This window comes from Bos javanicus, chromosome 3 (assembly GCF_032452875.1).
Source record: "Bos javanicus breed banteng chromosome 3, ARS-OSU_banteng_1.0, whole genome shotgun sequence".
Taxonomy (NCBI): Eukaryota; Metazoa; Chordata; class Mammalia; order Artiodactyla; family Bovidae; genus Bos; species Bos javanicus.
Window position 1 is genome coordinate 109,899,174 of NC_083870.1, and position 24,280 is coordinate 109,923,453.

Sequence of the window (24,280 nt, forward strand, 5' to 3'; positions counted from 1 at the left end):
TGCAGGCTCTTGCCACAGTTCCCGGCCCTCAGCAGCACTGGTCCCGCTCTCACTCCTCTGGGGGTCTCACACACTGAGCCCTCCCCCTGCAACTCTTCTTGCTCTGTTTCACATGGCTGGCTCCTCCTCATCCTTCAGGTCAAGTTGAAATGCTGCATCTTTAGAGGACACTTTCTCTGAGTAGGTCTTCCTGTGATGAGCTTTTCATCCAGGTCATTTCCTTCATCCTAGCTCACTCAGAAATGCATCTATGTATTTATCATCTATGTCCCTAGATGGGTTAGAAGCTTTTGACCACCATAGCAGAAAACCCAACTCCACAGGCTTAAACAACAAGGGAAGTTGTCTAGGGGAAGGACTGGTTTTGAGGTGGGGCAATTCAGTGGTGTTCTCAAGGACCTCAGTTTTCCCCATCTCGCTGCACTGCCCCCTTGATGTTATCTCCGTCCTCAGGTGAGCAGGATGGATACAGCAATTCCAGGCCTCACAGTAGGACTTCCTGTCATACCAACAGGGTTTTCTCCTCCTGATGTGTCCCACTTAACTACTGCTGTGTAACAAGTTGTCACAGAACTTGTCAGTTTAAAATGACATTTTAACTGGAGAGGCTTCGCTGGTGGTTCTGGCAGAAGGTCTCTCATGAGGTTATTGTCAAGCTATTGACCAAGGCTGAAGTCCCCTGAAGGCTTAACTGCAGCTGGAGGATCCGCACCCAGGTTGATTCGTGTGGCTGTTGGCAGGAGGCTTTGAGGCCTCCATAGGTGGGCCTCTCCATAAGGCTGTTTCCTAAGGCAGTGCTTGCTGTCTTCCTCCAGAGTGAGACAGCAACTGAGTCAGAAGCTGCAGTGTCTTTTAAGACCTAATCTCAGACATGGCACACCACCACTGCCACTGTATTCTATCATTACTCAGCCCAGCCTTGGTCCTACATGACAAGGGACGACACGGGGTGTGAACACTAGGGGGCGGGAGACGCTGGGAGGTCACCTTAGAGGCTGGCTCCCACCTGGTATTTTTCTTTCAAAGTGAGTGAGGGGAAAAAAAAAAAAATGAGGGAGGGTTTTCTTTGCATCTGCTGGCAGATACCTAAACCTACCTAAACCAATCACTCGTGAGGCGGGTGGGACCCGCGGTTGATTGCAATCCTGATGCACCCCTGGGCTTAGGAGCCACCTCTGCTGAAGTACATAGTGGGATTCAAGAGGAAGACTGCCGCCTGCACAAAATCAGGACTCTGGAATGAGGAAGGGGCAGTGGGAATGGATGTTGAGAGGGCTCCTGCGTCTCTGATGCTCACTGCTAGACTGTCAACTCCAAGAGAACAGAGACCCATGTCTTTTCTTCCTCCTTGCATCCCTGGCATAGAGCTCCTTGCCTAATATAGAGTAGATGTAACCATTTTTGTTAAATGAATGAATGAAAGAAAAAATGGAAGACCGCCAGAAGAAGTCTGGGACTGGTTACCAGGTAGGGCTGGATATCCGCAGGCCACCGGGTCCTCAAGTTCTTCTTAGAACTCAGGAGGACACCTGCTCCCAACCCCACTGCCAGCCCTAAGGACAGACGGGACTGGCAGAATTATTCTCACTTTATTTCTGGAGAAATTTGATCGATGCAGTAACACTGATTCCAGGCGAGGGCAGGGGGCACGGGTACCCCTAAAGCAACCAATATCCTGTGGCCCAAGGTGCCCCCCATCCCCAGACCTCAGTTACAGTTCCCCCTCAGTTACAGTTAAATAGAGGGAGGAAGCTCTCCCCAGGGAGTCTTGGGAGGGTCTGCCTCCTGCACCCACCCCCTCCACGCTGAGGGGTCTGAGCACAGCTATTTACAGTATTCACATCCACTGTACCCCACCAAACCAAGGCAAATACTACAGGTGGCTCTTCCCCACGGGAGGAAGCCAGAGAGGCTGTGAGTGTATGTGTGTGTATGGGGGGTGTCCGCGCGTGTGAGCACACGAATGCACTGAGGGGCAGGGTCTGGCTCCAGCCAAAGAGACATCAGTCTATAAGGTGCAGATTAAAAATAACAGAGAGGACCCAACCCCCAGGGGCCCAGGCCACTTCCGGCTTTGTTCTGTCTCCTTCTCTTCCAGACACGCTGGTAGATGATGCAGAGGAGCCCTCATAGCTGTGCCTGGATCCGAGGCAACCCCTTAAAGGACTTCTGGGGAAAAAAGCAGGAGGGAAAACAGTCAGGGCAAATCAGGCTCCAAAGCCCAGAATGAAGCGCAGGGGGTGAGGGGGTGGGGTCTTCTCGGTAGAGCTCCAGAGGGCCTCTGATGGATCTGGGAGAAGAAAGGGCTGGGCGGAAGAGGCTGGGGAAGGCTGCTGGGAGCTAGAGCTGCGGGTCCGGGAGAAAGGGATCCCTACCTGTGACCTGAGGGGGCTGCACCACAGCTTTCTTGAGAAAGGCTTCTGCCTCTGCGAAGGGCAGGAGAGCCTCTGGCGTCCGGCCCAGACTCTTGTCCCCGGAGGGTCCCTTAGGGGAGAAGCCGTTCTCCTGGTGCGCTGGCAGAGGCTGCAGCCCATTCACCAGGGACCCAGACGACTCCTTGTTTGGTAGGCTGTGGATGCAGAGGCCAATGCTCAGGCCACTCCCATCGCGGGACAGCCCGGGCGCCCTATGGTTTCCAGCCTGACCCTGCCTCCCTGCTCCTGGGTCCTGCGCTTGGGAGCTGGTACCTCCACTGAGGCTCCTGGGGGGCCAGCTCCTCCTTCTGCAGCCCGGCAGGCCGAGCCTCCACAGCTTTCGCAGGGTCTATCCCTGGGAAGGAATGGCCATCAGTTAGGGGTCGGGGAGAGGATCGAAGGCTGGGGCTGGGGCTGGAGAGGAGGGGAACAGGCCTTTACCTGGGCTGGAATTGTTGGCCGTCGCCTCCTTTCTGTCCTGCTTCTGCTTTGAAGAGGAAGAGCAGTCAGGCTCCAGGGGATCCCTGGCCCCACCCGACTGCACGTCGCTGAATTCTTCTCTCCCCTCCGCCCAGATCCTGGACAGCCTCGCTCCTCCACCCTGGATCCCTTCCTTCCTCACCGGACCTCCACTCCCAACACCACTCTTGGGGACATCCTGACCTTGGTTTCAGCAGCTTCTGACTTCCGAGTCCTCTTCATAATCTCCTCCAAGCGCTGTTGGGAAAGAAGCCCCACTCCGGTTAGGCCCAAGCCCAGCCCTAATCCTCGACCTCCCACCAGCTAGCCCTGGTCCTGGAGTCTCGGGGGCCCTTCTAGCTCACACCAGTTCTTTCCAGGCCAGGAAGCTGATCTCCCCCCAACTCCGTCTCGACCGAACCCTCTGCAACCCAAGGCAGCGCCCCCTCCCAGCCCCACTAGCCCCTCTAAAGAAGTGCGGACCGAGCCGGGAGAGCTGGCCCCGCTCACGACTCGGCCAGCCGCTCGCGATACCTTTCTACGCTCTTGCCGCTCCTGCTCCTCCCGCTGGAAGTGCTTTTCCCGCTCCAGACGCTGCCGCTCTGCTTCTTCTCGGGACCGAGCTTCGGCCTCCTCTTTCTGCCAAAGACCCCCAGGAGCTTTAGGCGGCCGGCCTCCGGCGGTCCCTTCCAGCCGGCCCCGACCCGCCACCAGGAGGCGCCCGCGCCCCGGCCCTCGGGGGCACCTGCTTCTGCAGCCGCTCCTGCTCCTCCTGCTCGGCCTGCGCCTTCTCCCGAGCCTCCTGCTCCTCGCGTCTCCGGGCCTCGGCTTCCCGCTCCGCCCGGGCCTCGGCCTCCCGAGCCAGCTGCTCCTCTCGCATTCGCCTGGGGAACACAGGAGACTCAGGCTTACGCCCGGCTTCTTCTCCAGCCCCTGTAAAGGCCTCCTCGGTCCCCGAGGGCGTGCTCACTTGTCTCTTTCGGCCTGCAGCCTCCGCTCCTGTTCCTCGCGCTCCCGCTGCTCCCGGGCCTGGCGCCGCTTCTCAGCCAGGAGCCGAGTGGCCTCTTCTCGGTCCGTGGTGCCAGCCATGGGTTTGCTAGGGGTCACCGGGGGAGCAGGGGCTGGGGGTGAGGTCAGGACAGCTGTCTCTGGAGCGGGATCGGGACCAGGAGTCAGCATGCACCGACCAGCACAGGCCCCTCCATCACCTCCCCTCTCCCCCACCCCCATACCCCTGTGCTTGCTGGACCTTAGGGCAACCCCGGCGGCCCACCCACCCTGCTTCTGCCAGCGACTCAGAGCACTGAGGTCCTGGTCTCTTCCCAACATCCATTCCCCCAGGCGTCTCTGGCAGCCCGCACCTCTGACCACCTCCCACTCACAGGCAAAGCTGGCTTCTCTGCCCTGCCCACCTTTTGGCCTCTTCTCTCCCTGCCCACCGGCAGGGATCTCTGTGGGCTGCTCTTTCGGGGGCTGGGCTGGGGTGGGTGAGGGCACAGGCGAGGGGGCCGGTGAGGCTGGGGCTGCAGGCTCCCTCTCATCACTGGCCTTGCCCTTGCTCTGGGTCTTGTCCTCGGGCCCCGCCACACTGGGGCTCTCCTTTGCCTCGTCCTTCCTCCGGACTCGCCCCTTGGGTGATGCAGTGGTGCCTCGGGGGGATGGTGGTTTTGGGGGCAGAGCATGACCTGGCCCTGGGCTGAGGCAGGGGGAGGCAGGCCTGTGCGAGGTTGTGGAGGGAGAGGATGGCCGGCCCTTGGATTTGGGACTGAGAGGAAAAAGAAGAGTTAGACCTCGAGGGCACAGAGTGTCCACACACACACACACACACACATACACACTTTGAGCATGTCACTTCGCTAGGGAAGTGTCCTCCCAGGTTTGGTCAGCACCCCCCTTATATGCTCTCACACAAACATAATTTAGTGTAGATATCCCAGTTTGTAATTACATGTTCATTTGTGATTCTTTGACTCCTGTTTGTTTCCCCAAGAGCCAGTAAGATTACTAAGAGCAAGAATGAGGCCTGGTTTGGCTCAGGGAAGTGTGCTGGGCACCCCGAACACAGTACCTGACAAGACCATTCATTCGTCCAGCACGTGTTTCTTGAGTGCTTACCAGGCACTGGTTCTAGATGCAAGGGTTACTTCAGTGATCAAAACACTCCAAAAATTTAAAAAATCCTGCTCTCAAGGAGCTTTCTTTCTAGAGGTGGGTTGTTGTTTAGTCGCTAAGTCGTTTGGGACTCTTGGGACCCCATGGACTGTAGCCCACTAGGGCTACAGATTGTTCCTCTAGAGCAACACATATTTATGAATGAATGGCTGGCAAATATGCATGACACATATTTATGAATGAATGGCCGGCTAGCTGGCCTGGCCGTAGCAGGCCCTGCCCCATTGTTGGGCCCACCTGTGCTCCGCGTTGCTAGCGGAGAGGCGCGGGCGCAGAGAAGCAGGCAGCGACTGGCGCTTCTTGAGGCTGCGCTCCCGGGCCAGGGCACTCTTCTCCTTCTCGTTTTCCCGCTCCTTGTCCTTCTTCTCCTTTTTCTGCACCTGGGGAGGAGGGTTAAGGAGAGCAGGGAGAGGGGAAGCAGAGGTCAGAGGCGCCCGAGCTCCCCAGCACAGGAGCCGGGTCCCCACCTGCGCCGCCAGCCACTCACCGGCGAGGCCTCGGGCCGGAGGCGGGCCGGGGCGGGGCTGCCCCCGGCGCTGGCCTTGCGGCGATCCCCGCGCTCCCCGGCGGGGGCGCAGCGGTGCCCGCTTCGGGGGGCACTGCACGGCGTCAGCGGGCTGGCGGAGGCTGAGCGCGGGCACAGGGGCACTGCTGCGGAGGGATGACTGCGGTCGGGGCGCGGTCCACTGGCGTGGCTGGCCCCTGCCCCGCCCCTCGAGGGGGCTCTCCCTGGGCCGCGGCCCCTACCCTGGTCCCGGCCGTTTCGGGGCAGTGTGACTGCACTGCGACTCCGTGCCAGGAAGGAGAGGGTAGGCGTCATCAGACGGTCCACGATGCTGCTCTCCCACGGACTTAGCTGCAGGCTGCGATCTAGGGGGAGAATGCCGGGAGAAGCAGGTTACTGCAGGGCTAGAGTGGGCAAGCAGAGGCATCTGGAGACGGCCAGGTACCATCCCCAGGCAGAGCCCAAGGAGTCTCAGACTCTCCCCCTATCATGGGGGTTACACTTGTCCGCCCTTGGGTCTGACCCCCACTGCAGACCCAGGCAACAAGACACTTCCCATGCAGGGCTAGAGAGGTCCCTCCTACCTCTCTCCCCAGGTGAAAGGGCACTGAACTATGATTATAGAGAGGAGACAGCCAAGGTTGGTGGGGTACCCAGTTGCCAACTTCTATGTCCCATTGTAGGGCTCTGCTCCTCCTGCCCTCAGAGTGCTGGCCTAGGGAGGCATCACCCGCAACTCCCCCCACTCCACCCCCCACGGGATTTGGGACAGTGAGGGCCCTTGTGTTTCTCTGACTGAGAAGAGGCCCAGCTTTTGTGTATCCCATGCCAGGGAGAGGCTGCTAGGGGGCCTGGCTGCCCCGGGCCACCGTGCTCTGTCCCCTCAGCTGCTGGGTTATTTTTAAGCTTCAGTCAGGTGGGGTTGGTAACAGCAGCTGATTTCGTTGCTGGGCAACAGAGCAACCAAATAAAAGCTGGAGAAACTTATAAATAACTCCTACCATGGCCCCTTCACATGTGACATCAGGGCATGGTGGGAACGCAGGGGCTGCGCTACCCTGGTTGGCCACGAGTTTGGATCCAGCCAAGGCCATGGCTGGGGCTCTGAAGGCAGAGAGGGCAGGGTTGCGTGGGCCCTCCAGGGTGGAGGCAGAATAAGAGGGCTCCTGCACACACAGCACCCAGGCTCGTCGGGTACTCCCGGGCAAGGCCACCTGCCTGAGGCTGGCCTAGGCCAGCTGGCTGTGGTTGGAGATAAGGCTGCCGGCCCATTCCCACCCTCCACCCCCACTCTCATCCCCACCTGCTCTCGAGACTCTAGCCAGGCTCTGCCTGCTGGGTCACTGCCCTCTGTTCTCCTCCCCTGTGGGAAGCACCTCTGTTCTCAGGACCCAGATCCAAATGCCGGCTCCCCCGAGGGGTGCACAACCCCAAGCGGGGTCGAGTGGGGATGGAGACCTGGGGTGTGTGAGGGCTCCTGGGACCTGAGGTTTTTGCTGAGCTCTGGAAGAGGCTACAAGGAGGGGACTACAAGGAGCTCTGGAGGAAGGAGGGCTGGGCCTTCTCTTACTTCTACTGGGGGAGTTCCAGAGCGTGGCAGAGGACTTTGAGAGCCGCTTGTTGATTATAGAGTCCACGTGTTTGGGCAGGTTTACTGCCGACACGGAGCACCTGCTCCCACCTGGAGGGGAAAAGACACGGCATTAGGGCCGGGCCGGACGGGAGCCAGGGGGGCACTGAGGCCTTCCATGCAGGATGCTCCGCGGGCAGGGTGGGAGAGGGAGGAGTGGGCAGGCTAGGAAGGGGGGAGGAGGCAGACTTGGCTCTGGAGGGGATGGGGGGGGTGGGTAGGTGACCAGAGACAACCTGGATTGGGGGAGCCGACGGAAAAGGAACAGAGGAAGGAGATGGAATAAAACTGGAGACACTACAGCCTTCCTGGCCAGGAAGTCATTCCCTAGGGCTGGGCGCTGCAAGCCCTCCCCCACAACCACCAGCACTGGCACTCGCTGACACTGCCCAGCCTGGCTGGGCTACAACACCCATGGTCCTGCAGCAAATACAGATGCTCCTGAACAGAAGGACCCACAGTCAAAGGCGCTCACACAGATTCACATAGTCATAGGGACACACAAAGACAAAGACATGCGCGCACGGGCATATAGAGTGACAGGTACTTCTGCATGCACACGATAGTGCACACATGCACAGACAGAAACAAACACAGCCGCAGAAACAGGCCCAGACCCAGATGCAGACAGGCACAACACATCACAGCAACTTAATCGTATCTGCAGCACTTGCTGGGTGCTTACCACGTACCGGGCACTGTGCTGGGCACCACACACATGTTACCACACTTGATCCTCCCAAACATCTACCTACAACCTCGGAGGCAAGTAGTACTGTTATCCCCATTTTACAGATAAAGAAAGTGAGAGAGCAGGAAGTCAGAGGTCACAGCACAAAGGCCAGGGCTGGGAATCCGGACCCAATTCTGTCTGACTTGGGAATCCACAGCGAGGTACACAAGGCCACTCACACATCAAGGCAAACACGCGCTAAGACTCGCAACGCACAGATCCATGAACACATACACCAAAAGACGCACGAGGAATACCGAATCTTGCCGTTACCTAAAGACACCCAAACACAGCAGCACATACATGCCAGCAAAATGTCAGACCGAAATGCATGATGGCCCTACATAAAGAAAACTCAGAGACAAAAATCTACCTTCCACGACAGGGACATCAGGGTGATAGTTTTCTTTAAATATCCAGTGTCTGCAGGGTATTAAAGTGCTCTTTTCTGTATCAATCAACTAATAGTAATTGACAGGAGCAAAGAAGGCTAATCTAAAAAGAGCAAACCGAATGAAGAGCACCCACCTCTGACTCAATAGTGGAAGTCCTGGGACAGGACTTGGTTCTACAGACTTGGGTTTACAGATCATTCCAGAAGACACAAGGCACACAAAGCGAGGCATACCTGCTGCGGGGAGCTGCCAGCTCCGTGCACGGAAGCTGCTCCCTTCCCCCACTTCTCAGGCCCCGGCCTCCCCTCCCACCCTGCAACCCCTCCGGCCCACTCACTGGTCTTACGTCCTGGGGAGCCGTGGTGCAGGGCCCCTGCCCAGGACCAGCGCTGCTGCCGGATTTCAGCCCACGTCTTCTTCACTGACCGCTGGATGGCTGCCTCATAGCGCTCCTGGTGGGGCGGGGGCCGGGGTGGGGGGAGAGGTCTGGGCTCAGAAGCTTTCCTCCTACCTGGGAGAAAGGCTCTCTTCCGGGACAAGGCCTCCCCCACCCCTAGAAGGTTTCCCTGACTCACGGCGGGTAACCAAGGCTACTGAGCCCTCGCTGTGACTAAAGACAGTTTGCAACAGATCCCTTTCAACTTGTTCTTGGGGAGCTTTTCATTGTTCTTGACTCATTTCCTGAGCCTATGAGCTGTTTCTTTGAGGACCGGGTGGGACTCTCCCTGCCTGGGTCTCCCAGGGGGGCCGCTGGCTCTGAGGGTTCTGACCCTGGAGGTGGGTTTGCGTTCAGCCTGAGGACTGGACCACAGCCAGGCCACCTTTCCCTTCATTTCTTCATAGTGCTCAAGCCAGGCTTCTCCTCACTAGGAGTTCACTTGGCGCACTCACACAGACACATCTCTGCACACCTACACACACCCATCTGGGGCACGCACACATACATGTAATGACAACACACGGCTACAGGCGCCTATCCTGGCACGTACGGAACCAAACACGCCTGCACAGATGCTGAGATGTGGGACCCACGGGACCCGAATGCACGTGTGAACACAGGGCTGTGTGTTCACACTGAGCCCACATGCAGATGTGTGCACATAGAGCCACGCGTGCCCGGCCAGAACCCAGCACAAACGCACCTTGTTCTTCTCCAGCTTCTGCCGCTGCCGCTCCTCCAGGGCTGCCCGGCGCTGCTCGGCTTTGAGCCGCTGTTCCTCCAGCCGCCGCCGGCGCTCCTGGAGCTGCTTCTCCCGCAGTGCCTTGGCCTTCTCCTCCTTCTCCAGCCACACTGCCTTCTTGGCAGCTGCAGGGGGTTGGGGAAGGAGCCCCGAGGGTGTGAACATCTGGTAGCGCCTGGGCCCCCAAGTGTGTGCTCCGAGTGGCCTTGCCTGTTCTTCCGGCCCGGGGTGGGTCTTCCCCACTGCCTGCCTACTGGGGAGATGCCTGTGTTCTGAGACTACCCCCACTCAAGTTGAAGGGCATGCTGAAGGTGGGCTGGGGCCTCAGAATGAGGGCTTCCCGGGCAGGAGGCCTATTTCCCCTCCACCAGCGTCGTGGTCTCTGGGCACCCGAGGAGAAGTGAGCTCTTTAGGGCCAGGTCCCTGTCTAACTTCGGGGCCTGCTGACATATTGTGATTAAGAGCATGGGGTGAGATGAGGCTTCTGGGTCTGAGTCTCAGCTACTCCACCTAGCTGCGTGGCTTAGGCAAAGGACTGCCTCTTTCCGAGCCTCTGTCTCCCCATCCTCAAAATGGGTACAGGGTTAAGTGAGATAAGCGAACTGCTCTTAGCACAGTGTACACAACAGAGATTCCCAAAGGGTTAGTGCTACTAACAGGATGTCCATGGGGGTGAGGCTGAAGGGGAGCTGTCACACACTTACCCAGGTACTTGGCCCGCTCTTCCCGCCGTTCCTTTGCCAGCTTGTGTCTCTCTCCTGCCTTCTTTACATCTTAACAAAAGGAATAAGGAGAGACTTAGGTCAAGAGGTTCCTCTCAAAGGGGAGTCAGCCTCAGGGCCCTGCCCCCAGGCTGCATGCCCACGCCTTTTCCATCTCCTCCGGAGCCCAGGAGACTCCCTCTGGGGTCTTCACCCAGGGCTGGGACTGGGCCCGGGATGAGGGACATCACTCATACCTTGCTTGGTGGGAGGGCTGTCAGAGGCGGGTGCTGCTGGCGGGGATGGCTGGCTGCTCCTTCGAGGAGGCCTGGCATCCCGTGGGCCCGTGGCTGGTGGGGTGGGTCCCCTGGTCTTCACTTCAGAGGAAGGGGACTCTTCTTGCTGGGGTGTTGGCCTGGGCCCTACCAGCTCCGAGGGGCTCTCTGGTTCCAGTGGAAGCTGCTTGGGGCTAGTGGTGTTCTTCATGGCGGGAGGCGTGTCTGGGGGAGTGTCGGGCACCAGGGTTGACGTCGGTGGTGGCGGCGGCGGTGGGGAGGGGTCACCTTCTGGGGAGGGTCTTGGCTCTGGAGGGGTCCTGGCTGCCATAGCTGGAAGTAAAACACAAGACAGGAGAGAAAGTGAGACAGAACATTTGTTACCATCAGTTCAACATGTAGCTCCTTCCCTTGTCCAGTTGATATTCATTTATTCGTATGTGTTTATCAAGTTCCTTCTATGTGCCAGGCCCTGTTCCAGACACTAATGATGTAATAGTGAGAAAATGGCCACAGTCCTTGCCTCTGTGGAGCCCACACTCTGGCAGGGCAGACAGACAGACAGCGAGGCAATTACGGTAGAGAATAAGTACTATGTCTGGAGTAACAAAGCAGAGATGGCTAACCTATACTGAGGGGGCTTCCTGCAGAAGTTAGAGCTAAGCTGAGGTCTAGGATGAGCTGGAGTTAGCAAACCAAGGCAGAGAGGGTTCTGGCAAAGAGAAGAGCATTTGCAAAGGGGCAGAGGGAGCCGGGTGTATTGGTAAAACTGAGAAGTTGGGGGTAGTTAGTGGACCAAATGGTAAAGGTTGGTTTCCACGTCTGCCTCCCTCACCTTTCTGCTTTCCCTTGGGCTCACAGGACCCATCCCAATGCCCAGTGCTCAGGAGGTGCCTGGGACCAGCCGGAAGGAACGACATACGCATGGGCACAGTGGATGCCCAGGTGGGATCCCCAACAGGGTAGGCAACTGGCTACATCCATTTCGTCATTTGTTTTCTTTCCCAACCACCCACAGATTTCTTCTTGTTAGACATTAATATTTCAGGGTGTCTGTAAAAGACACCGAAGTGCCAAGTAAGGAAGCCACATGATTTGATGTATACATGTCCATGCACACACATGTGAGCAACTGAAAGATGGGCTTAGGGGTCAGCCGGCTGAGGGCCCAATTCTGACTTCACCACTCCAAGACAGGAAGAGAGGGCCTTGGTAACTTAGGGCAAGCCACTCAACCTCTCTAAGCCTCAGCTTTCATATCTGTAAAATGGGGACTATAAAAGCCCAAGCTGGTAGGGATGTCAGTGAAGTGCCTGGAATAATTCACGTGCCAGGACACAACACTTCCCTCTCTCTTCCTGTTTGTCTTATGAAGCTGCCAAAGAGCAGCCTCTGAACGTTGAGCCCTGGTGCCATCGACTGCTGCTGTCTAAGGAACTTGAGGGGACAGACGAGGAACACACCCGCTGCCTGGGCTTAGGGATCAGGACCACAGCCCATGGAAAGGTCAATCGAAAGAAGCATTTTTTGCTCTCACCAGGTGCCTCCATCACACAGGGCCTTCTGCTCTAGGAACAGTGGTCCACTCAGGAGGTGATACATTCCCCCTCCCTGTGGGTGACAATGTGTGAACAGGGAGAGGACACTCCTAAGGAGCTGACTTTGGAACTCCGGGGACCCTTTTCAGGGAGACGGGTGTCCAGTGGGCTCTGACGAAGGCAGGCTATTTAACTATCTGGCCTCCCCACTGACTGTGTGACCTTGGACTTGGCCTCCCCGCTGACTGTGTGACCTTGGACTAGTTACAGGCCCTCTTTGTGCCCTAGCTCCTCTTCTGTGAAATGCAGAAAGTAGGCCTGTGATGAGCATTAGTAACAACAATAATCACTAACATGTATATATTTCTTGAGAGCTTCCTATGGAGAGAGTATTTTACACACACTAGTTTGAATCCTTATGACAATACTTCTAAAGGAGGCAAGGTAAATATTTCTTTGAGATAGAGGTGGAGAGTGAAGCGAAAAGAAAGTAAGTGAAGTCTGAGGCCACTCAGCTGGGAAGTGAAGGAGTCGGGACCTGAGCCCAGCGTCGGTCCCCGGTGCCCTTGCTCTAACCCCCACACCCTCCGGCCTCTGCACAAGGCGGTGTGAGGCAACACATGTTACACAATGACACCATCTGAGACTCACACAATCTTCCCCTCATTCCTGCCCTTCTAGATTCCTGGGTTCCAGGCAAAAGAGCCCCAGCCAAGGCCCTGTCTCCCCAGTTGTCCCTCCCACTCTGCCAGCCCCTCCCCACATCAGCTCCAAAAGACCGCCCGGCCACTGCTAGTCCACTTCCCAGCCACCTGAAAACCCCTCCCCAGTCCCGGTGGGCAAGAAAGCTAGTGGCCGCCTTTTAGTGAATGCTTCCTACATGCCGAGAGCTGAGCCGGGCCCTTGGTAGCCCCATCCTGCATCTCCATATGAACTCTGAGAGAGAGAGAGTCTTACCCTCGTTGAACAGAAGAGACCATCAGAGCTTACCCCACTAAATGATTCATTCAGGGTCATAGAACTAGTACGTGGCAGAGGCAGAATTCGAACCCAGGACTATCTGGGGCCAAAGGGCCTAGGTACGTAAGCACAAAGCTCGAAGGCTGAGGGTGAGGCTTGTTTATTGCCATTCTCCTGGCACCTGTGCCCGCTACAGGTGTTGCAAGGAAAACTGGTAGGGAGGTGTTTGTCTGCACCGAGGCGGATCACACCCACCAGGCAAGACAGTGAGTCTCTCCAGCTAGCTTCTGACTAGACCTGCCACGTGATGGGGAGTCTGGGAGGAAGTGCAGGGATGAGGCCTGGAAGGGCCTGCATCTGGCGCTCAGGTGCGGCGGGGCACAAGGTGTCCGGCTTCAGTCAGGCAGGTCTGAGCTCCGGTTTTCTCAAGGTGGGGCCTATGGTGTTGGGACCTATGGTGAGTAGGCACATCACCTCTGGTGATGCTGAGCCTGGCAGGGGCTCAGCAAACAGCACCCCCGGAAGAATTGGCCTACTTCTCCCCATCTCTGCCACAAGAGCCCCCTGGGGCAGGCCTTCACCCCACTGCTCCAGGCCACTGCTCCTCTCAAGGTCTCCAGTGGCACCCACACTGCCGAGTCGGCAGCCACTTCCTGGGCCTCACCCCACTGGCCTCTCAGCCACAAGACACGGGTGAGCCCTGGGTGCTCGTCCTTCAGTTGGCCCCGAAGACAACACACTCGCCCGGTTTTCCTTCCCCTGGCTAGCTGTGACTTCTCGGGCTTGCCAGTCCCTCGTAAACTCCCGAACCTTTTAGCACCGGAGCGCCCCAGGGCCCAGTGAAGACCTCGACTCTCATCAGTCGACACATACTCCCTTGATGACCTCATCCAGACTCATGGCTTTAAATACCACCGCTCTGCTGATGACAACCAAATTTGTATCTCCAGCCCAGACCTCTCCCTTGAGTACTGGTTTCGCTCATGCAACTCCCCACCTGACACCCCTGGGTGTCTTCCTGAGGCCCCAAATTTAACATCCCAAACTCAGCTCCTGATCTTTCCTTGCCAGACCCTGCTCCTCCAGTTTTCCCTATCTCAGTCAATGGCAACCCAGTCCTTCCAGTTTCTCAGGCCCAAAATCTTCAGAGCCATTTTAGGATCTTTTCTTGTCTCACACCTCACATCTAATGCCTCAGTAAATCTTTTTGGCTCCACATGCCCAGTATATTCTGAATCCAGTCACTTCTAGCTCCATTTCTGTCATCTTGGTCCATTTCTACCATCTTCTATCATCTCACATGAAAGACTCCCCGCTGCCATCCTTTGTTCCCCTTGGGTCTTTTCTCACCAAAGCAGCAGAATGATTCTGTTCAAGAATCAGTCGGGGGAGGGGGGTTTTGGATGGGGCGGCGGGGGACACATGTATACCCATGGCTGATTCATGTCAGTGTATGGCAAAAACCACCACAATATTGTAATTAGCCTCCAATTAAAATAAATAAATAAAAATTTAAAAAAAGAGTCAGATTGAGAGTTCCCTGGTGGCCTAGTAGTTGCAATTCCAGGCTTTGACTGCCATGGCCCGGGTTCAGTTCCTGGTTGGAGAGCTGACAAGATCCTCCAAAGACGCCCCACACTTCAAGGGAGGAAAACCAAAGGCAAACGATGGCCTTCAAGGCCCTTCAGGCTCCGTGCTCTGCGGCCCATTACCTCTGGGCCTCCTCTCCTCCCCATCTCCCCCTGCTCTGTCTCTTCCGGGCCACTGTTCCTTGTTTGTGCCAGGCACGCTCCTGCCTCGGGGCTCTGCACTCACTGTTTCCTCTGCCAGAATTCCCTGCCCCCAGATCCTGCATGTCTTACTCCCTCACCTCCTTCAGGTCTTTACCTGACCGTCACTTCTCGGCCAAGCCTTCCCTGTCCCCTCTAAAACTACAAACTGTAGGTAGGGGAAGTTTCCCTCCCCTTTCCAACTGAATTCTTTTTTTTCAAAAACTTTCTCCCCCCGACATGCAACTCCCTACCTGACACCCCTGGATGTCTTACTGATGCCTCAAATTTAACATCCCAAACTGAACTCCTGATCTTTCTCTCCAAATCCCTGCTCCTCCTCCAGTTTTCCCTATCTCAGTCAACTGCAACCCAGCCATTCCCGTTTCCATATATATATATGTATATATCATATATTTTTAAATTTTATTTTATATATATTTTATTTGGCTGCATCAGGTCTTCGTTGTGGCATGTAGGATCTTGTTCTCCGACCAGGGATCAAACCCTGACCCCCTGCATTGAGAGCGCAGAGTCTCAGCTACTGGACCACCAGGAAGTCCTTCAATCGTTATTCTTTTTTGTTCCAACTCTGTTATTCTCGGTAAGCATTAGCACCACTTTAACACTGTCTCCCACCCCCAGAAGGTAATCTCCATGAGGGCACACATATTCGTTTATATTTTGTTTAGCTGTTCTGTCTCTAACAGCAACAGAGCTTGGCACGGAGTTGGCTCCCCAGCTATTTGTTGAATGAATATATCAATGAACGCCTCCCTGGCAGATACCATCAGCACCTCTCTTCCCTGGATGACTGCAAACTTCCGTCATCATCCTACCCGCACCCTTTCCAGCTCTGCTCTTTACTGAGCAGCCAAAGTAATTGTTTTCAAATGCAAATCTGGTCATGGTTCTCTTCCCCACGTGAGGCTCTCCAATAACTTCTCATCGTTCTGAAGAGAAACCAAGATTCTTGAGCCCAGGATGCAAGTCCAACACAGTCTGAAGTCCCTGCCTCCCTCTCCCACACCTCTTGAGGCCCCCTCTCTGCTCCCTACTTGCTGTCTATACTCCAGCCACACTGACCTTTTAATTCTGGTAGCCTTGACACTCCCTCTGCCCCAGGGCCTTTGCACAAGCTCTTCCCCCTCTTTTCTTACTTAACTTTCATTCATCCTTCGGATCTTTGCTGAGGCATCATTTCCTTGGGGAAGCTTTCCTGGGCTTCTCTGAACAGGATAAATTCCTTCATTATATGAAGTCATGGCTTCATGCCTCTTGTTTGGAGCACTGTGACTGTTACAATTTTAAACTTCCTTGTTTGGTTTTTTTGTTATTGTCCTCCCCCTAAGGGCTGGGTTGCATCTGCTCTGCTTGCCACTGTAGCTTGCCACAGCAGCTACCACAGTGCCCAGTACGTGGAGACAGTCACGAAATGCTGCTATATAAGAATAAATCGCTGTACTAGGAAGCCACCGTCGCCTAAGCACACGCACAGAGAAGGAGATTTTCACCCTAATAGTGAGCAGATCCGTGTGGCCATGTATTGCAAAGGGATAAACACTTGAAGGGAGGCAATACAATTCCATCTCAATCTGGGCAGCTTCCTGGACTAAGGTACTCAGGGAGAAGTTAATAAAAGTAATAATGAGTGTGTATTCCAGCAATTCAACAGGAAAAACCTCTCAGGAGGCAAATGGCACATTTGGAACTCTTCTTCTGACCTGGCGGACTACGGACCCTGAATACAAATACTTTTCTGAGAATTATGCCAACCCTGATGAAATGTCATCAGGACTGTGTTATTTGGAACAAGTTATGTTAAGCCAAATGAATTCCTTGGTTAATTATCTAGGCATGGTTAAATCAATATCTGATTATTCCCATTTTCAATCATCAAATACGATCCTTCAGCCACCTCACTTTATTTTGGTCTGTGTCAAATTGTGAGGTTTTATTTTGCGATATTGATATGGACCAGAAGTATTTGTTAAGAACTAGATAAGCGACAGATAGTTTGCATTCATTTCTTGGCACAAAGAGTGTTGGCAAGGCAAAGGTGCAGGAGCTGGTTGCAGGATCAGTTAGTCTAGTTTTCTCCAAAAACCCAAGAGGGACTGCAGAGAGATCAGGCCAAGTCTCTCAGAGGGCCGGTCACATGTCTCAGGGTGCTTACTCCCTATCCCCACCATCTGGGTGCTGGCAGTCCTTGCCTCTCATCCCTCCCTCCTCCCACCCCAACAACTGCTCCTGGGCCAAAACTCCTCTCACAATACCCATAAGTCAGTCTGCCCTTTTAGTCTGCCTGCTGTCCCTGTGAGGGCTAGTGGAGAGAATCCTTTTTGCAGCCTAGAGCCTTATACAGGATCTGCCTGGGCAGAGAAGGAATTCTGTGTCTGCTTAATGAACACATGCATGGTTGGATGGATGGATGGAGGAATAGATGGATGGATGGATGGATGGGTGGATGGATGGATAAAACAGTAAAACCCCTAGCTGTTCCAACATCTAGCCTCTCTAACCCTAAATGTCTCTACCATATCAGAGTTCTGTGTGTGCCCAGCCAGCTCCTAAGTCCAGGAAGGGAAATAAAACTAATTTGCTGAAGCCCTACAGTAAACCAGGCACTCACCCTTATCTCCTCAAGTTCTTATTATAGCCCCCAAGGGAAAGTGCTATGGAAGGCCCGTTCCCCAGGTAAGAACACTTACTCAGACAGGTTAAGTGACTGCTCACGTCAGTGTCAGAAGTAGGACTGGGCCCAAGGCTGTCTGATGACAAAACCCTTATGTCACACTGTTTCTGGTGGGTGTCACATAACCCCTCCCCAAGGCTCCTGCCTATTCCCCAAAGAAGGAAGTGATTCAGTGGGTTTCCCCCCTGAAGATGAAGGGTGCAGGTGGGGCAGGCAGGCACTGAGCTCAGAGGGCAGGAATGCAGGGAAGGTAGGCTCCTGCCCAGGCTGGCCACCAGGAGTCAAGAACTGGGGCACCTGAGCAGGGGTGGGGGCGAATGGCCCTCGTCCAGGAGGCAGAGCAAGGGTGTGCCCAGGGGAGGGGGTGCCCAGACAGCAGAGGTCAGCACCTCGAGCTAGAGCCCTTCTGGCTCCCGCAGCAGGTCCTTAGGTGGCCGCACTAGAGCAGACAAATGAAGACAGGGAGGCTGCCGGAGGGGCAAAGACACACACTCACACAGACAGAGAATACACACTGCAGAGAGACAGCGGGAGACACCAGACAGAGTGGACAGGTCCACACAATGGGAGACTAGACACGTTCCTTTCTCTCTCTCTCTCTCTCCTGTTTCATATGGAAAACAGACCTACTGCTGGGATTCAGAAACCTACACACACACACACACACACACACACATGGAGTCAAGCACCCACTTTGAGACACAAATGAAACTTCAGAGATGCGTACAGCACTCAGATAGCATGTCATCCGCTCACTTCGGCCCTGCCCCTCTAAGCACTCCTACCTGGGCCCAGGGAAAGCCCAGTTAACAGTAGCAACAGCTAATGCTGCGTCAGGTAAATCCCTTAACACTTCAGTCCTTTTCACCCTCACCACCATCCTACAGGGTTGATATTATTACCCTATTTGACAAATGAGGAAATAGATTCAGAGAGATTAAGTCACATAGCTGGTGAGTAGCAAAGCTGGGTTTGGAACTCGAATCAGGCTGAAAGTCTGTACCTTCACTCTGTGACCCAAAGGGGGCGGCCTCCTGGGTTTCCTCTCCTAGAGAGAGCAGGGGGCTGGGAGGATGGGGGTGGGCAGGAAGGACAAACCCTAGGAGACGTCTGATGGTGAGGCTGGGACAGAGGGGACCCTTAGGGGGCAGCACCACTCCTGGCCGGGACAGAGCTGAGCCAGCTCTGAGAGGGAGGGAACCAGCAGCGGGGCAACCTGCACCAGCACTCCTCAGACCCTGGGCCACAGGCCCTTCGCTGCCTCTGTGGGTGATAAGGCTGGGATCCCGTCGGAGACTGCAGATTTGAGGAGCTCTCTGGCCCGGTTGGCGGCCATTGTTCCCAGCCTCCAATCAGGAGCACCCACTTCCTGTTATTTTAGGCGGCAGGAAATGACCCCATCCCGCAGCCCGGCCCTCCCTCAGCCCCAGCAGGGCTGCCCACGCTGGGGCCTAGGAGCTGAGGGCAGAGGCCCGGCCTTAAGCCAAGGCCTGAGGATGGCCCGCTGGCTGAACTGTCACCACTGCCTGAGTCCAGGGCCTCCTTCTGGTCTGATTTGCTCAGATTCCAACCTGGCAGGATGGATAGGGGATGCAGGGCCCTGCTTTTCTACTTCTGCCTCCCAGAGAAAAGATTACAGGGTTCCTAAGACCACGATGCCCAGAGAAGACCAATCACTGCAAGGAAAGTGAAGTCGGACTCTATCACCAGCTGGCTTGGCCATGATTAATTCAGCAAAGAGGTTTGGTGTACCGGCTTCACAGTTGGATGGACCTGGGTTCAAATCCTTCCTCTGCCAGCACCTAGCTGTGTGACTTGAAGCAAGTTACTTCCTTCTCTGAGCCTCATCTATAAAATGAGGATATGGGACTTCCCTGGTGGTCCGGTGGTTAAGACTCGGTGCTTCCACTGCAGGGGGTCCGGGGGTACAGGTTCAATTCCTGTTTGGGGAACTGAGATCCAACATGCCGCATAGTGCAGCCAAAAATAAAAAAGAAAATTTGAAAAAATAAATAAAATGAGGATAATACTAGTCCATACCGGATAGTTTTGAGAATCAAATGAGACAATGCACTGGACATGCTAAGCACTATGCCTGGCACACAGAAGGTCCTTGATAAATAAGAGTAGGAGATCAGTAGGATCACCAGGGTGTCTATTTCCTCTTGTCATTGGTAAGGAGCAGGAAATGGCAACCCACTCCAGTATTCTTACCTGGAAAATTCCATGGACAGGGAGCCTGGCAGGCTACAGCCCTTGGGGTCACAAAGAGTCAGACACGACTGAGCACGCATGCACCAGGTTCTCTAGTGGCCGCCACCCTCTCTGCTTCCCTTGTGGGGGAAAAGCTGCAGCTGAGAGGTGATGGAGGAGACACTGAAGGCTGTGCCCCGGAGTGCCAGGCAGAGCTGCCACCACCAACAAAGCTGCATTATCTGAGCCTGGCTTGCTGGCTGCTTCACTGGCCCCAAGGCCCAGTGGGGACCCAAGGACATGGTTCCCAGCTGCTTGTGGCCAAACTCCCAACCTTGGTCAGGCCTGAGAACTGCCCTGATGGCTCTCAAGTGCCGCCACCCCAGGCTGGGCCCTGCTTTCAGCTCCTTCCCCACTCCCTCAGCTCTGCCACCAGCTGATGCCCATCCCTGGAGGAGGGGGAGTGAACTGGCCTGGTGCCCCTTCTTCCTTATTTGCATATGCGTGACTGCACATTAGGGGCTCATTAAGGCCTCATTACTGGGCCCACCCGCCCCAGGAGGGACAGAAGCTATCAGTGGGAGCTGCCAGCCAGGCTGGCTGCTATATGTGGAGAGGTGCAGAGGCGGCCCATCTTTTTCTCATTAGTTCAGGTCCACCTCAAACACCTCCTCTGTGAAGTCTTCCACAAGCAGATTCCACCAACCACTGCATCACCGGGAGTTCCCGGAGGGTGGTGACTGGGATTCACTTCCCTGTCCTGTCATCTGTACAGCCAGGACTGAGCTGGCACACAGCAGGCATCAATATAGGTGCGCTGGATGCCTGCACCCACCCCCCGGGTCTCTCTCCTATTTCCAAATGCCCCACTTCAAGTATGGGGCCCTCTGTTCCCGATACACCCTGTCTCATGTCTGTCTAGAACTCATCTCCACCTTGCTCTCTGGCCTACATTTACCTCTTGAAGTTATAATTAATCCCATCTCCTCCTCAGGCCTCCAAAGGAATTAAAAATAATAACAACAAAAATGAATAGCATTTACTGAGCATTAACTATTTGCCAGGGCCTCTCCTAAATGTCTTATGTATTTCTCTAATTTAATGATCCCAATGTCTCTATGAGATCATTTCCAGAATTATTATCCTTTTACAGATGGGAAAATTTAAGACTTCGGCAACTTACATAAGTCATACAGTAGTAAGTTATGAAAGGGAGACTTAAACTGATTCCAGAGTCTATACTCTCAAGCAAACTAAATCCCGACTCCTGCCCCTACTTTCCCCATATTTCGTACCTCCCTGCTGGCACCACTTCCGATGAGCATAACCACAGTAATGGTAATAACACTGTATTGCAGGCATCCATGTGCCAGCTTCCTTTAGGTACATCGTCTCTAACCTCTAACGTTAACCCCACAAGGCTGATAGCACTACCTCCATTTTCCGGGGGTATGAACTCTGTCTGGAGAGGGTAGGTCACTTGCTACAGGCCACACCTGTCCCCTACTCCATGCTGCCTCCTGTTAATGCTCAGTGTGCAAAGGGAGCTCAGAGAGGGCAGGGAGCACATCATATGTATTCAGTGTCTCAGACCCATGCCTAAGACTTTCACAGGGCACAGGAAGTGGGCATCACCTTTACTCCCTGAAGGCTCCTGACTCACAGGGCCCTTGTCACCTTTAACTGAAACTGGTACAGACCAGCCACCATCCTGACCCCAGTTCTCATGTAACTCCATCTAGGTCGTCCCTGTGTGTAGAAGCCTTCCCAATCCAGGACTTGGTGTGCAGGACCCAGTCAGGTTCCCCCAGCACAGCCAAGCATCCCACCCATGCCCTCACATTCAATCCAGATATCCCATTCAAGTGCCCTGCTTATAAACCAGCCACTCACTCCAGCCCTCATCTCTGGCCCAGTAATCACCACCACTCAGGCCCTGATGTACACACTGGTGCCAGAGACCCTCAGCTGCAGAGGGCCAGGAAGTGGATGGAATGGACACAGGAGAGGCCTCCCTGGGTGTCCCCTCTCAGGCTCAGCAGAACCAAGACAGACCGAAGTGCCATTGTTCCGGCGCAGCCTACAGACCTCCTGAACCACACGGGTCTACTGGCCTCCCCCTGCATCCTCCAGCTCCCACACCCACAGGGTCCCCTCCAAACACCCATGAGGGCATGGGGTGGAGCCCACCCACAACCAAGCGGCTCCACCTTGTCCTGGGCGCTCTGCACCCACAGACATGGTTTCATCCTGGGCCCACGCCCCAGGGGGCAGGGAGGTGACGGGGATTAGGCTCTAGGACTCTATGGAGGTGTGGGGTTGGGGCCACCTCCCCCCTGAGTCAGTGAAGAGAGCTTGGGTCCTCAGTAATCATGCTCCTCCCTCCCTTTCCAGGAAGAAAGAGAAAGAGAAATCCCTCCCTCCAACCCCAGGCCCAACCAGAAACCTGTCCCCACCCCCTCATCAGCTGCTCCCAGATCCGAATGGGATTTGCAGAAGTCCTGGGCACTGTGGTGGTTGGTGGAGTGAGGGGGGAGAGAGCTTTGATGGTCAGGGGCCTGAAGAGAGAAAGAGGGAGGGAGGGAGGGAGGGAGGGAGGGAGTGTGTGTGTGTGTGTGTGTGTGTGTGTGTGTGTGTGTGTGTGTGTAAGGGTGGGGGGGTTGGTATCAGAAGCCTCAGGCTGAGGAATGATGTGGCAGGTCCCTGGAGTGCCGGCCTCGAGCCTTCACCCCATTCTCTGGGAAACACTCAGGCTCTGAGATATATACTTCTGTCCCCTTTCTCCCCAGATCGGACTGGGTGGGCTCCAGAGTAGGCCAGGCTGCAGGGGAATCGGCCCACTCCCCAGCTCCCGCCCTCTGCCCAAACAATGCTGCCTCCCCCTCCCCCTGCCTTTATCCGGCGGGTTACTTGGCAGCCGCCGCTAAGAGACCGCCCCCTCCCCTCCCTCCCCTCCTGGCCGGCGGGCAGCAGCTACAGGCCCTTTGCGCGGCAGCTGGAGGGATGGGGTGGGGGCGAGGTCTGGGCCAGGGCCTGGGCGTGGGGAGGCGGGGGGCGCCAGGGCCTAGGCTTCGGTATGCAAGGCTTCAGGCCTGAGAATCTGAACCCCCGACACACACGTCCAGGCTGAGGTCACATGTGCCCACCAGGAATGGGAGGGGGACAGACGCCCCAGCTCAGTAGATGAGGCCTGGGGTGGATCGGGGAGGACGGTAGGGGCCGGGCAGCCGAGGTGGCACTGGGTTGGGGCGGAGGGGTCACCATCAACTCTACATTGGGGCCCCCGGGGATCCCGACGCCCAGGACGTCCCGGCGCCCGGGGTGGGGGAGGGGCAGCTGTCAGAAGATGCGCCGGTGGCCCAGAGCCGCCGACGCCGCTGCAGCCTTTATTTTTAAACTTCCAAGTGGTCAGAGGGCGCGGCGGGGGAGGGGTCCCCGCCGCGCGGGCCGGCTTCATCCTCGCCCTTTCCGAGGCCCCCCATCCCCTTCTCTCATCTCGCCTCTGGCATACCTGGGGCTGCGCCCGTACCCGGCTCCGAACGTGAGCCGCTCTCCATAGCTGCGGCGTCACTGGGGGTGGGGGGGTGTCTTGGGGGTCTCAGCGGCGACGGCGGCGGCGGCCAGCGGCCAGGATAGGGGTCCCGCGGCGCATCACGCCCGGCCCGGCCCGGCGGGCAACGATTCGAAGGCTGGGGGAGCTCTGGCGAAGGTCGAGGCTGGCTCGGCTGGTAGCCTACGGGCTCGCAGTAGCCGGCCGCCCAGTGTCTGTCGGCTCCGGCCTCGATCCTTCTGCCTGCCCGGCGCCGGCCCAGTCGCGGCCACTGCCCAACCCTATTGTACCGCCCGGGCTGGGCCTGGCCTCGCGGCTGGCGCGTACCAAGTGCGACGCGGGGAGGGCCACCCCCGCAGCGCCCGGGGACCGCGCTCCCGCCCCGCCCGCCGCGCCCCCGCCCTGGGGCCCGGGGCCTGGAGCCGGGGGACGCCTCTCCTGCAGCCGCGGCGGAGGGGACGCTACGGCTCCCGGAGGACGCCCGTCGAGCTGCCTCCCCCTGCGGCCGCGCGTTGGTACGCGCCGCAGCGCGAGGCGACTATGTAGGGAGCGCTCGGGTGACTCACGCGCCGCTAGGACTGGGGGGAGCGGGGGGGAGCGGGGATGGGAGCCCCCAGTCCCACCCTGGACCCTGCGAGCTCCGGCTCTAGGGCCTTGGCGGCAGCTTCAGATAAGCAGTCTTTCCCAAACCCACCTCAAAATCCGCCCGAGGGACGTCGGGAGCCTTGGAGGGTTACAAGGAGACCCCTAAAAGGGCTATGCTCTCTCTCCCCTGGTGATGGCTGGGGTGGGCAGAGACCCGGCCTGGGAGCCTTGCTGCGGCCCTTCCTGCATCATCCTACGGTTGGGGCTGTGTCTTCCCTGCTCCTCCGGGAGTAATTACAGGCCTGCACCACCGCCTTACCCAGGTCTCTAATCTGCTCCGGGTCTCTCCGGGCTCCGAACTGGGTGGTCCTGGCCCTAAACCTCCCCTAGACTCATCGGATGACCCCCCTCATGTACCCGGGAAGGATTTTCTCCCCTGTGTTCTGTCCAAGGAAGGAGTGAGTTCCTTCTGACCCGCCTCCCCCAAGTAGTTCTGCTTCCCAGCCCAGGGAAGTAGATCCCCCA

At 56.4% G+C, this 24,280-nt stretch overlaps 1 protein-coding gene across 6 annotated transcripts; it reads right to left on the reverse strand.

Moving 5' to 3' along the window:
• Positions 1–1,570: 1,570 nt before the first annotated feature.
• MAP7D1 (MAP7 domain containing 1) lies at positions 1,571–23,497 on the reverse strand. 6 transcript variants are annotated; one of them, XM_061412510.1, is made up of 18 exons: positions 23,132–23,492; positions 10,448–10,798; positions 10,194–10,262; positions 9,451–9,614; positions 8,646–8,760; positions 7,121–7,231; positions 5,793–5,915; positions 5,533–5,696; positions 5,283–5,425; positions 4,286–4,638; positions 3,844–4,021; positions 3,619–3,757; positions 3,408–3,512; positions 3,078–3,131; positions 2,856–2,901; positions 2,688–2,769; positions 2,376–2,569; positions 1,571–2,169 (listed from the first exon to the last, which is right to left on the reverse strand). In XM_061412510.1, the coding sequence occupies exons 1-18, from the start codon at positions 23,175–23,177 to the stop codon at positions 2,159–2,161; spliced, it is 2,448 nt and encodes an 815-aa protein (XP_061268494.1). In that variant the 5' UTR covers positions 23,178–23,492; the 3' UTR covers positions 1,571–2,158. The 6 variants fall into 6 exon arrangements, with proteins under 6 accessions (XP_061268494.1, XP_061268495.1, XP_061268492.1 ...); XM_061412511.1 differs by having other exon boundaries at positions 2,856–2,898; positions 23,132–23,491; XM_061412508.1 differs by having other exon boundaries at positions 5,533–5,915; positions 23,132–23,495.
• Between the last annotated feature and the right edge of the window lie 783 nt (positions 23,498–24,280).